Source organism: Pyrgilauda ruficollis, unplaced genomic scaffold (assembly GCF_017590135.1).
Source record: "Pyrgilauda ruficollis isolate IOZ18807 unplaced genomic scaffold, ASM1759013v1 scaffold59, whole genome shotgun sequence".
In the NCBI taxonomy this organism is placed as follows: Eukaryota; Metazoa; Chordata; class Aves; order Passeriformes; family Passeridae; genus Pyrgilauda; species Pyrgilauda ruficollis.
The window spans coordinates 3023220-3037255 of NW_024527599.1; the positions used below are offsets into that span (position 1 = coordinate 3023220).

General features: G+C 44.5%; 1 protein-coding gene across 2 annotated transcripts in view; it reads right to left on the bottom strand.

The window, feature by feature from the left end:
* The window catches only part of VPS53 (VPS53 subunit of GARP complex), a 63166-nt gene that overhangs the window by 28767 nt on the left and 20363 nt on the right, over window positions 1-14036 (bottom strand). The window contains exons 8-12 of one of the 2 annotated variants that reach the window (XM_041482675.1): window positions 8955-9033; window positions 7967-8110; window positions 5845-5987; window positions 4542-4683; window positions 3107-3208 (exon numbers count right to left, since the gene is read on the bottom strand). In XM_041482675.1, the coding sequence (XP_041338609.1) occupies window positions 3107-3208; window positions 4542-4683; window positions 5845-5987; window positions 7967-8110; window positions 8955-9033 (610 nt within the window). Of the gene's footprint in view, window positions 1-3106; window positions 3212-4541; window positions 4684-5844; window positions 5988-7966; window positions 8111-8954; window positions 9034-14036 lie in introns of both variants that reach the window. The other variant, XM_041482674.1, reaches the window with a different exon arrangement.

The following is a 14036-nucleotide window of genomic DNA, read 5'->3' on the forward strand; positions in this document are numbered from 1 at the left end:
CCTTCTCAGAGAGCTGTTAGCAATCCAAGGAATTACCTTTCCACTTGTAAAATATTCTTAGCCTTAAAGAGAAGGCTGTTCATGCTAACAGATTTCAGCTGAAGAATCTTAATGCAGTTTGCAAATAAAATCTCCCTGAATCCTTCAAGCAGTAACAAGGCTCCTCTAGTCCCCTCTGAAATCCAATGGAGCAGTTATTTGAAAGCAAGATTAAAGAATCCTTACATTTTAGAATATCAAGGGCAATAACTCAAAGTTACAGGCCTCATCTGAATGAATTTTATTTAGATAAACAGCATGTAATTACTGCAGGAGCCAGAATTATACAGGCCTGCTTTCACTGTGAAATATGTTTCTGGGGATGCAAAGATTTCTATTTTTAAATCACATTTAGAGCATTAAGCACAGGTGCCACGTGGGAGCCATCCTGTTTGCCCTCATTTGAGTTCAGTGCTGCACTCTAGCCATGGCCAAGCACAGCCCACCAAAGCCACTGGGACTACTCACACACTTAAACTTGTGCATGTTTAAGTACCAGACCTTTAAGTTCTTTCCTGCCCTACAGCTAGATTGTTATTATTCTTTTTTACTAATAGGTAATTTCTCTTGTTGCTTCCCAGCAGACCAGCAGCTTTTCATTGGCTGCAAAGAGGGCTGCAGTGACTCTGGAATGGAATTCTTGCTTCTCTCTCCACAAAAAGCCAAGATCAGCTCCCAGCCAATGAAGATATGAACTTTTCCAGCTGATTTTTTGGTTTTTTTTAATGCAAGAAAAGCCAAACAAAAGAAGCAAAGCCTAAAGGACTTTCCCTCCTAAACAACAGAGGAGGTGGCACTAAGAATTTGGCAGAACTATCAGAGTGTGACAAGGTAAACATTTCTCAGCAACAATTCAGCCCCAAATGATGAATCCCAACTTAGGGCTGCAAACCTAAAGTGAGGAAATGGTTTTATGGAGGCCAGACCACCTCTGTGAGCCTTGAATGAAGAATTTAACTTTTAAGAGCCTTGGGACAGAACCATTACCAGGCATCCTCCACCCAAAGCCCTCTGTTTGTGCAGGATGCACACACTCACTGGAGCTGGGAGGGAAAAAATGGCTGGGAATCACAGAAACCTGGCAGCTGCCAAAGGCCTGGCATGGCAGTGCCAGCACAAGGACACAGATTCACCATGTTTACCACTCAGCAGGCTGGAAGAGCCAGCTCCTGCAGCAGGCCTGGCTCTCTGTGCCTCTGCACCACGCTGCTCCCAGCATGTCTGGTGGAAGGAATATTAAATCTTTTACCAGTAGCACTGAAGCTGTATTTCTGCGTGTGCAACCCTGTCCAAAAGCTGCAGATGTTTAAGCTATTTCCTCCTTGAGTTTGATGGAAATAATAAAAGGTTACTGTTGTCACAGCAAGGAGGTCTGCAGCTGGCCCAGTTTCCTTTCATTACTATCCAAAGTAAACAGATTAAATGGAACTGCTAGGATTACCAAAAGAGGTGCTTTTTTAGCATGGATTTCCCCCCCCCCCCCCAAATTCTTGTGCTCCCTTTTAGATCCCCAAGGGTCTTGAATTTTCAGGACTGGTGTCTTGGAGGGGCTCTTTTACTAAAACCCCTTCATCTTCAACTCTTTGTGTCCCTTCTGTTCTTCAGGCAGTGACAGGAAAGATGAGGCTTGCAGCACTTCCAGACTCCCAGCATGAACCAGCAGCTGCTGGCACTGGGACACTGAAATGTTGGAGCCCACCTGGCACCCAGGAGGCTGCAGGGCAGCACAGCCCAGCCCTGTGACAATGACACAGGGCATTCCTCACCACAAACTGCACTTCCAGGGATGTCTCCACAAGGTACAGGGAGCACAGCAGTTCCTCTCTCAGAAGCTCCTGAACTGCTGCATTCTGCTGTTCAATAAACCCAGCCCTAGTTGTTGTAATTATCTCTCCACCTGCCTCCTAACACCACTGGCTTCTCCAAGGATGTCCTCTCATCTCAACACTGCAAATCCCAATCAACTTTCCAGTCATTGGGTATTGGAAAGGAAGCTCTTCCCAAAAAATGCATCAGAGGTGTCTCCCCAGGTTCCCAATCTCTGTCTCACTGGTAAAATCCACACAACACCAATTTTACACTGGTAAAATACACAATACCAATGTCCAAGCTGTATTTTAATGGAAAGAGCAAAACCTTGTGTAAACCATTCTGTTTCAGGACTTTGGCTGTGGATGAAGGCAGAGGGGCTGCCTTGCTCATGTGGAAATCTGCAGGGGATGCAGTGCACCACACTGTGCTGGTGGAGAGCTCCCACCTCCTGCTCTCCCCAGGGGCAGGGATTTGAGCAGGTCCTGAGGCCCTGGTCACCCATCAGGATACACCTGTACATGGCCCATTTACAGGGCTGTAAATCCCCTAAAAAATGAGGAGAGTATCAGCCTCAAGTAAGCCACAATTGAACATTTAGAAAACATCCATCTGGTGTATAAAATATAAGGCTTTGATATTGGTGCCAATTAAAACAATTGCATTTACCATTCACCCTTTAATGTTTGCAGAGGGCTTTGCAAGCCCTGTGCTTGTACAAGCAGTTAGGTGCTGCCTGCTTTGCAGAGGTGATGGATAAAAAGCACTGTAAAGATAAAAATCCCAGAAGTGATTTATCTGGAGTGAAAATCTAAAGCTGACACTTGAAAGTTCAATGACTTGCCTGGTGACTCCAGACAGTTTGCTTAGCTGACAGGGCAAAATGTGAATTGCAACTGTTTGTAGAGGAGCTTCTTTGGGGACCTGAAAACCCAAATAGCTATTTCATCTCCCCTTGACAGAAATCCTGTAGTTACATTTGGGCTGTTGCTGTACAGGCTGGAACAGAATCCAGCTCACTCTCACGTGGCAGGATTGTCTCTGCACTATTAACTGGAATAAAGACTGCTTTGGTTTCAGTGAAGTGAGCCAGAGCAAAGCATGGTCGTACTGGGAGCCTGAATGCTGCACAAAGGATCAAAACTGCACTAAATTAATTGCTGTGAAAACAAACTTTTCAAATCAATGGGATGGGAAAAGCTGAGGCCCCACTGGAGATTCTGACAGAGGCTGAGAACTGGGAACTTCAAAGACTTACTTTGTCTGTATCACTTTTCTCCATCACAATCTCATCTGCCTCTGCCCCACTTTCATCCTCCAGAAAGGGGTTGCTGGAGGGAGGTGGCACTTCTGGCTTCTTCTGCTGGAAAAGAGGAAGCTCATCAGAGAACAGCCAGTTTTGTGCCCTCTGGCACACAGCTGCATCCACATTTTGCTTTTCTGAGCCCTCCAAAGCACTGCCCAGCAATTTGCCTTCTCCCAGCAGAGGTGATCAGATCCTGGCTCCCTCTCCATCCCTCCATGCTGCCTGAATCCTCCATGAAAGTGTGACATTTTATCCAGTGTGACATTTCCACTCTCCCAAACCCCACTCCAAAGTGTGTGGTCTCCACTGGGATAACCCACAACAGCAGCTCCAAAACTCTGCCCTGCAATCAAGCCCAAATTGCTGCTCCCACTGTTTGTCCCCCCCACCTCTGCACTCACCAGCCAGCTATTTATAATGGTGGCCTTCATTTTGGGTACAAAACAGGGCAGATGACAGCCAGAGTGTCACAGCCTCTAGACATGTCAAAAAGGGGGAAACACAAGATTTTCTGTCATTTGAGACCACACCCTCCCCTTCTGGTTTTCTCACTTACAACGACCCAGCAAAGTCAATTTAATTAAAGCTGCAGATTTTCTATGAGATTTGTCAGAATAAATAAAGCCATATTCCTGAGAGACCTAAATTCAGCCAGGAGGAAAACCTTACAGGACTTCCTCTTTTAATTAGCAGCACCCACAGCAAATGACCAGTAGGTCCAGCAGCTTTCCTGGGAGGCTGAATTATCACATCCAGGCAGGATTCAAAACACCAGCTGGACAGAGAAGCCAACCACACATGCTCTGTGCTGCCAGGGCATCTGCCTGGCAGAGCTCTGGGCTGAGATTCCAGGCAGGAAAAGCTCAGAGATGGCTCCAGAGAAATTCCCTGAGTTTTTTCTCTTGGTTCTGCCTCTACAATCTACAAAAAGAGACAAAGCAGAAGCCAACAATGTCCCTGCAAGCCAGAGTGCCCCAACAATGTGGGACTGAAAGCTGGTACCATGTGGTCAATGTGTGGTACCCAGAACTGAGGAGAAGAGGGGACTTTCAGCTGTAATGTGTCACTGACACGTAGAGAACAAACATTACAAGGCATTTAACCACACCATAACCACTCTGTGGCTTCAAACAGCACAGGGCCCCAGGAGAATCAAAAAAGCACACAAGCAGGGAATTTTTTATTCTTGTGAGCTCTATACCACTTCTCTACAATCTACACAACTAAAAATCACTTTTCCAACTACAGGCCACTGAGCAGAGTCCCACTGAACACCCTGAGCAAGGGGAGGCTGCAGGTGACACCTTTTGTAGTGTCCCCCACCTGAGCATTATGTGAGGGGTTTCTTCCTCCTGAGCAAAGGAGAGTTTTTCAGAAATGCCCTTACCACTGTGCCATCAGCAAGAGTGCAGCCTGAGAAACGCTTGGCCAGGAGCCCCTCAAAGTTGGTTGTCCTCTGAATTGCAAACAAAAGCAATTTCACCTCAATCTCCTTCGCCCTGGTGCGCATGATCTTGGAGAGCTCTGCCCTGCAAGAGAGATGGGATGTAGAAAAAACAAATGTGGTTTTCTATAAAGGTCTGAAACCTAACACTGGAACTCAGTCCATTCCCCAGAGAGACTTTCATCACAAAATTCAGGCTAATTCCTAAGAGGCTCTCTAACATAAAACTGCTTTGCAGATCCCATTTCAAATACAAGCAGATCCCATTTCAGTTGTTCTGAGCTCTGTGGGTAACAGGACCCCATCTCCTGGCAGCCAGTTGGGAAAGCCCTGAGGATCCAAGCTTGGGAAGCACAGGGACTCCCACTGGGGTCCCAGAACAAAGGCAATGGTGCTACTGGGACTCCACCTGGCACCTTCCTCTGCTTCCCTGTCTCTGGTTGGCAAAGAGCCTGGTCACCACAGTCAGCTCATGCTATTCCACTTGGCCTGAAATATTGCTGATTTTTACCTCTGTTACGCTGAAAATTGATTTGCACATCACTTCAATTTCTCATCGTTTTAGCAACACTCCTCAGGCTTTTCACTCCTCACTTCCTTTTAACCACAGACAATTCCAGAGAGACATTTGCACCCTGCCTTTAGACACTGACCAGCGTGGCAGGAACCAAGCCAACCTTTTATTATCAGGAAGCTGGGAGGCAGCAGGAGCTGTGTGGTATTACTGAAGGGGCATTGGGACAGACAAAGGTAATACAGAGACTCTATCATCAGAAAGCATGAAAAGACACTGTATTATTAGAAATTTACAGGTATTATTATTATATTATTATTAGAAATTTACAGGTTTTATAGAAACAATGCTGGACTTAAGACCTTATTGCCCTTTGGGAATCTTCTTTTACACTACTGGTGAACTATGAATACTACACTCTGAAGAATCACATCTACAAACAATAGTTACAGAAAGAGAGATAACAGTTTCAATTCTTTCTCTGAGCTTTCTCCCAGCTTCTTACAGAAAACCCTGGGGCAGTTCTGTCTCTGTGCTCACAGGGGTGTGACTCCCCAGCGAGGGGCTCACCTGGTGACGTGGACAAACTCCACGGCCACATCTATAAACGACAGTTACAGAAAGAGAGATAATAATGGTTTCAACTCCTTCTCCCAGCTTCTTACAGAAATCCCTGGGGCAGTTCTGCCTCTCTGTGCTCAGAGGGGTGTGATTCCCCAGCGAGGGGCTCACCTGGTGACGTGGCAGAACTCCACGGCGATGCGCTCCGTCATGCACCACTCGGCGGGGAACATGCGCCCGTACTTCTCCTCGTAATCCACCAGCTGCCTCTTGATCCAGGCGTAGCGCCGGTCAATCTTGTCCAGCCAGGCCACCTGAACCCCGGGGACAAAGACTTTTTAGCACCACCAGTATTTTTAGCAGCAGCAGTTGCAAATATTCAGAGCTGTGCTGCTGCTGCTGCAGCTCTGCTCTCTCTCTCAATTAGCGATGATTTTACATGGATTAACGTCTTGATCCAGGCATAGTGCTGGTCAGTCTTGCCCAGCCAGGCCACCTGAACTCCAGGGACAACAACTTTTTAACACCATCAGCATCTTTAGCAAATATTCAGAGCTGTGCTGCTGCTGCTGCAGCTCTGCTCTCTCTCTCAATTAGCGATGATTTTACATGGATTAACATCTTGATCCAGGCATAGTGCTGGGCAGTCTTGCCCAGCCACGCCACCTGAACCCAAGGACAAAGACTTTTTAGCACCACCAGCATCTTTAGCAAATATTCAGAGCTGTGCTGCTGCTGCAGCTCTGCTCTCTCTCAATCAGAGATGATTTTACATTGATTAAGACCCTCTGAATGCTTTGGATTATCGGTGATATTTTTGCCCGACATCCAGGAGGAATGATGAGGAGGACTCCATCTTATTAGAAGGCTACTTAATTACTTCATTACACTATATTCTTATATGTTAAATTGCATTACATCTAAACTGAATCTGCCAAGCACTCAACTCAACTCCAGTGCACAACATCTCAGCCCACAGTCCCCACACACACCTGGATTCAAATTAGTCAGTGAATCAAAACACTCACACCAGAATCCAATTACCAATTCCCTTCAGGTAAACAGCCTTCCACAATGCATTCCATTTGTAAACAAACACAACAGCAGAAAATGAGATAAAAATTGTTTTGATCATTCCTTGCTTCTCCCAGGTTCAGAGAATGTGAATCCCACACTGGATATTAGGAAAAATTTCTTCACGGAAAGGGTTATCAAGCATGGAACAGGCTGCCCAGGGAATTGGCTGAGTCACCATGCCAGGAGGGTTTAAAAGATGTGTGGATGTGGCACTTAGGGACAGGGTTTAGCAGTTTAGGACTTGGCCACAGCTGGAATCAAGGATCTGGAAGGTCTTTTCCAGCCTAAATGATTCTGGGATTTCAAGTGCTTAAACACATGCCAGACTGAAAATCCTATCTTGTGAGAATTAAGAGAGCAAGTTCTGTTGAAAATGAGGATAACAGTACTCCTAAATCATGCAGAGATTATTGAAAACTCAATCCAATAATATTTCATTTGATCCCACCCTCTCTGTTTCAGACAAAGAGGTTAAATTCAACACTGGGATGAGAGTGCAGCAATTCCTTGATTCTTACATTTTCACATTTAAACTCCAACTAAAATTCTTACAAGCTGAGCAGGATGGGATTTTCCCCCTCAATAATTATGTTTTCTGGTCAAAAAGGAGAAAGATTAATTGAGAAAACTTTGATGGAAAAATGTTATTTGAACTTAGGCAGTTTAGCCTTTCTCTATTCTACATCAAACATTTGAAATTGATAAAATATATTTTGATCTAAAGGTGATTTTGGTTTGTGTGGGGTTTTTTTACCAAACTCAAGAAGGTTATGGTAAACTTTTAAAAAAGCTGTTAGTATCAAGACAGGAAGTTTAAAAATTAGCTATAAAGATAATTAACTTTCTAGAAATCCCTCCCCCTCAGCTTTCTAAGCATTTTGGGGTGTTTCTTGATTGTCTGGGCAGGGGGTATTGACTTTGCAATTTTCACAGTTTCATTTTTCAACCCTTTGCAGGGCAGGAAATAAATCTAACATCAATTTGTTTATTTTCTAAGTGGAGAGAAAACATTTCTAGTGATGATCTGAGAAACTGAGGTCTAAGGTGGGAGAATCCTGGCAGAGATAACAGCAACTCCCACTCATCAGCCACTCCAGATCACACCCAGAATCAGCTTCCAAGCCCTTGGAATAAAAACTTTTCACCACAGGAACCTGTGGAAGTGAGAATTTTGTGAAACGTGAAATCCAAATGGAGCTTGCAAAGCTTCCCTTACATCTTGATTTTCCTGGAAAAGGACCAGATACTCTGAGAGGTGTTGTTTAATGAATTTCTTGATGATTTCCTGTTTGATCCTGGGATCCAGGACGTTGGCTACCAGGCAGGCATCACGTAGGACATTGCTGGGCCCACCAGTCCTCTGTCAAAATAAAGAGGAAGAAAATTATTTCAGGTTAAACAAGTTGAATGGGTGATTGTAAATGCATCCAGGTTTATCCTTTCCTATTATTCTCTTTTCTGCTGTTACTCTTTATTTATTGCTGCATCTTTCTTCTGCTGCATGAAAGCTGAGCTGCTTCCATTTCACTGACCATGAAGTTGTTCCATGGTAAAGGCAGAAAATTTAGAAACATTTTTTTTTAGAAAAACTGCTTTGGTGCTGCTTCTCACAGACACAGATCTGCCCTCCACCAACTGCTCCAAAGAGTCTCCTCATTTCTGTACTTGTCACTGGGATGAAGAAACCAGCAGAGCTGGTACTTTGAAAGACAGAACTGATGTTTTCTTGGAAGTAAATTCGAATTCACACCTACTCCCTTTACTGTTTGCAAATGTTTGGATGCACAATGCTGGGGAAGCACAGTTGGTGCTTCAGCCCCAGCCCAGATCTGTGCTGAGTAAACCAGACACAAACTTGGTGGCACTGTGTCAACAGCCAGCCTGTGCTTGGCTTCCTCTGAACAAAACACTGATTTTTGTGACTAACAAATAACCAGGGGCTGGGTGAGACCCCAAGGAAACGCCAGAGATGAATTCTTGGCCATTCCCTGCCTGGCTGCAGCCCTCTTGCAGGAGCTGTGTGCAGAGTGAAGGGAAGGGTGGCACTTCCCCCCCAGAGTGAAAAATTTGCTTTCTGAAGAAACTCCTGAAACAGGCAGGGACCAAACCCAGAGGAAAAATGAGATTAAATCCAACAACAATCATACTGAAGAGTTTTCAGTGACACTTTTCAACGGGAGGAAGAGGGAAAGTGAGAACTTTACCTTTGTACCTTGGGAAGGAAAGGCTTCCTCGAAGTCAGCCAGGATCTGCTGCCCCAACTCGTTCTGTGCTGCCTTCACCCTGAGGGGGACACAGGAGGGGCTTTGGGGGTGCTCTACAACCTCCCTGCAGGGTGGCTGCAACACCAGCAGCTGCAGGAAGGTTTGTAAGGGATCAAAAGGGTGCTGAAGAGAAAATATCCACACTCAGAAGGTCTGTGTGTCAAAACTGGGAGAGTGTTTGCTCCCTGAATGACAATTCCCCGCAGCACTGAGCCCTCAGCTGCAGCAGAACATGTCCTGGATTCTCCTGCCCTGCTGCCATTTAATATTTCAATGAGGGCCAGTTAATCAGCTATTTGAAAGGCCTTTAATGCCAGTGTGATCTACACTGAAATTCATTTCTGTTCACCACATTTCAACAGAAATATGTTTCCAACAAGTAAAAAGCTTCACAATGTCTCAATCTTCACCAGGAACCTTCCACAGCTCCAGGTGTACTGATCCACTTCTAAATGAATACAGCTGGCAGCAGTTTTAGCCCATAAATTCTCACTGTCTTACAGAAGCACAAAAGAGTAAAAGGTATGAAACGGGAGTAGAATAAACCACAACCTTGCCCTTTATTTGGCTGAGAGAATAAAGCTTCCAATTTCCAGAAATAAAAGTCAATACAGCTTAATTGATACTTCTAGGGAAATGGAAATGCCTACACACACTAGGAAGTGCCAAAGCAAACAGTGAGGCACTTCTATCCCTCTGCAGCCCTTGAATTCTTCCATCAGTTTTTATTATACTGGAAAGGCTTTCAGGTCTAAACTGATCACTCCAACAGTGGATTTTTCCACTGAGATTGATACTTCAGCAAGACTGGCGACATTTACTGTTGTGAAAATGTTTGTTCAGACTGTGGGGAGAAGACTTGGGAATTTTTTTTGTGCTTGTTTAAGACTCCTCAACCTTATCAAGGAATGATCTGCTTCTTTAATCTTCCCATTCGAGTTCCATTAGCAGCAAAACCCCACGAGATGATCTGACAATGCTGGATTCTTTCATGGCGCCAAATACAGAAAATTCTAGTCTTTTAAAATTGATGGCTGAAATATAACTTTATATCTGTGATTTAACTGGATGTAAGACCTGCCTTCCTCAGGATTTATTTATGGGGATTTTGTTGGAAAAGCTTCCTGCCTGCAGTGTCAAAAATAATTCTCACTTAAGCTCTCTGCTTCACAGGAATGTTCAGAGACTCCTCTACTCTTCCAGGTAAAGACATCCAGTTAACAACTTCGTAAGTGGGAAACAAAAGGAATTCACTAATATGTCGAAATAGGAGTGGGGAATTTAATCAGTAAGGAGGAAACCACAGCTACAGGTCTACTCCTGCTTAAATTCTACAAGAAACCACTTGTAGCTCGTGTGAGAAAATATCACAGAAACAAACCTTTCATTCTCCAGGAAAAGAAGTGGGAAAAAAGAAAAAAAAAATTCAAAAAGACACTAAAAAGACTGATTTTTTTTTTCTCTTTTAAATAACCCAGAAAAAAAGAAGTGTGTAGAATTAGGAGTCACAGAAATTAGTGAGTTTGTATGAACAACTGGAAGCTATTAGCAGTGATACTCCTTTCCTTCTCAGTGGCTGTGGGGACATTTCTGTTTGACAACAGCTGCAGTGCAGCACAGTGGAGGCACTGAAAAGAGCAGCAGCCAGATTCCTAAAGACTCAACAAATTTAAAAGAGCCTCTGTCAAGCAGTTAAAAGCCCTGTCCACAAGCTTTGTTGTTTTAGGCTGTGATTCAGGAAAGTACTTAAGGATAATCTTAATGGGGATTCTCATATCCTTAAATTAAGAAACTTGCAGGAATGCCTTGCTCAAGTGGGATGTTAAAAATACGTATTTTTTAAAAATAGGTCCTGCATTAAAAAATCTCTCAAAAGCAGGCAGGGAGAACAAGTTTGAATCTTTTTTTTTTTTTTCCCCTTCATATTTTCTAAGAGAGGGACAGGGCAGAGCCATCCAAGCAGCCAAAAGTTTAGGTGTGAGCAAGGACAGGGAGCCCCAGTGCCCTCTCAGTAAAAACCACTTATTATATAACCACACACACAGATACACTCAATTATTTTCACAATTATGAACACACTCAGAAGCAAGAAAACCTTTATTCTACCTCTTTGGAGCTCAACTGCCTCAGGCAGAGGACAAGGGGGGCACTTGCTTCAGCCACTGCAGATTATTGCTCCTGGGGAAAGCTGTCAGCTGTGCAATAATTCAGAATATTCTCCATGCAGTGGACACTGCAGCCATAAAAACCTGGAAATTCAACCCTGCACGTGCCTGAGGGTGTGTGGAACCACTTCACCAGGTGAGCTGGCTCAGCAAGCCCAGGTCAGAGATTTAGGATCTCTCAGAGCCTCAGGGGGGTTTGATAAGGGTCTCTTTCCCTGGGTAGGTTCCTCAGAAATTGGGATATCCCAGCAGCCATCCCACACAGCAGGGAATTGCCTTTTCCTGGGCTTGCCAAACCCTCTGGTTATCCAACTATTAATGATTTCTGTTTCTCTGACTTCTGTTTTATTATTAGTGGCTTTTGTTCCCCATTTCCCCTGCCTTTAAAAAATAAAACAAGAAAACCCACTGCTATGTTTCAAATGACATTCAATTACTAGAAACCACAATTCCTTTAGCCAAAGCTACCAGAAATCTTAAACCATGCCTGGCAGCTTGCTGAGATAAAAAGAGGCTGAGCCAGCCTGTTTTCCTGTGGCAAACTTATAATTATCTTTCTCCTAAATACTTTCCAGGCTTTTTTCCACTATCTGCTAGGCCTGCAAGACCATTTTTTCTGGGTGGGTTTGGGACCACTAATTGTACAGCCCTCCACAGACAGAAAACAGCAGAGGATTGAGAGATAAGAAAATATTCCTGTTTACTACAACAGCTACCAATGCACTGCATTAGAAATTGCTTTAGGAACACTCTTAGGAAAATATTTACATTTGGCTATGAACTGTGACATTTTTACATCAATACTCAACAGGATCAGCACAAGAAGCCAACTAATTGAGAGTTCAGTCCAGGTTTCCAATGAATCCTTACAGGGGGATTTTGGCTTGGTTATTTTCAAAGGGACAGAACAGGTGGAAAACAACATTAAAAACACATCATTACTTCTCACAGCATCCAGGAGCAGCAGCCTAAATTGAATACCCCATGACAAAGAGCACATCCAACACCACCAAGCAGGCACTTCTCCTTCCCATGGTTTCCCATTCATACTTGGCTTCACTCCATTCACACCATGAAAAAAGAGGCTTTTTATTTCAGAAAGCAACAGAATCTGCTCCTTTAGCAGTGTATATAAAGGGCTTATTGTATGTAACAGACATTGGTTACTGTCACAGGTCTGTGCCAACATCTACTAAAGCATTTCTTGCCTTCCCAAACATCCTAGAGGCTTCACTTGCACCACTAAAACAAATCCATGAGATATCAAACCCCAGCAATTTCACAGCCTAAAAATACCCCTGCAAGAAGCCAGGCAAACTTCCTGTCATGTTTCATGAATCACAAAAGGATTTCCAAGCAAAAGAGAGGGAAAAGTCAACTCCAACCCAGGCCCTAACACACAGCCACGGAGTCAAACCCCAAAAACAGAATGATGGTGCCATGGACCTCCCTGCAGGAATTTTCTGCCTGGATGTGGAGCAGTAAAGAGCTCTGAGCAGCACCCCAGAGCAGCTCCTTTCACCCCACAAGCAGCCTCCTCTATCACTACCAGATGGTGCAGCTCTCCCTGTATAAACACTGGAAGGAAAACCCTGCCGAGGCAATTCTAAAAATAGGAGGAACAGACTTTCTTGAGCTTTTCAGATCCTTATCTTGAAGGGAGAATAAAACAAAAGAAGTTTTCCTCCATGTCCTTGCCAGTCTCGCTGGCGTGACTCAAAACCACCCTGCCTGTTAGCAGGAGCCTGAATTGGTTTCTACAACAATCAGCAACTACAAAAGTATTAAATAATCATCCACCAGAAAGGGAAAACCAGCCAGGAAATTCTAGAGCAAGGTTTAAATGATATTTGGCCTTAAAATGGCCAATGACAGCAGGTTTCTGCCCAAAGGGCATTACCACTGCAAGCAACCTCTCTGAGCACAAGGTTGGAATAGACAACAGCCTCAGCTCAGAAAAGCACTGACATATGTTTACATTTCCTTGATGTTCATGTTCATTTAAGCAAATGCTTATGGTCAAATGCTTTGTTAAACAAGGCCCCATCCCTTCTCTAGATTTAGAGTGGATTTTTCTTCTGCTCTGTTTCATGGATTCCATCTGTGTTTTCTGGAAGAGGTGTCTATACCATAAAGAAAGTCCAACAGATTTACATGAAAACATTACAAACAAATCACTCAAACTCTGTTTCCATCACTAAACAACACAGGGAGCCAGCTGCTGTCTTAGCAAAGGGAGGCACCAAAAAAAATTAATGACTGTGCCTGGAAGACTCCTTTGAGCACCTCAGTAATGAGAAGTCACCTCAGGCAGGGACAGCACTGTCCCCTAGAACAGGGAGGGCCTTGTTCCCTCCACTCCCAGCTGTCACATCCCAAATGAAGCCAAGACTGAGGAGAAATGGTGGCTTAGTGACCCCTGAGCCTTCACCTGCTGAGGGTGGTGGGGACTTGCACCAAACCTCCCCAAATTAGTGTAACTCCAGAAAACCAAAGCTGCACAAGCCCAGCAGATTGGCTATAAGCCTCAAACCTCAGCAGAACTGGGCAATGGGAGAAGGTTTTGGCAGAAGAAACTGAAGGTGCTCAGAATAACCAAGCTTGGCAAAGGCAGAAGGAGAAATCCTGCCTGTCCAAGCCCTGGGGCTCTGCAGGCTGGCAGCAGCTCAGCAGCAGTGAGGCTCCTGGTGAGGCACAAAGGGGCCCAGACATCACCACGTGCAGGAACAGATTTGTGCCTCATGCCAGGCTGCTGGGCTCCATCACTGAGCTGAACAGAGCAGGAGAGAGCATCACCTCAGGGCTCACACAAACACCTGCATGGGAACATCACACACAACAACCTGCACTTCCACAG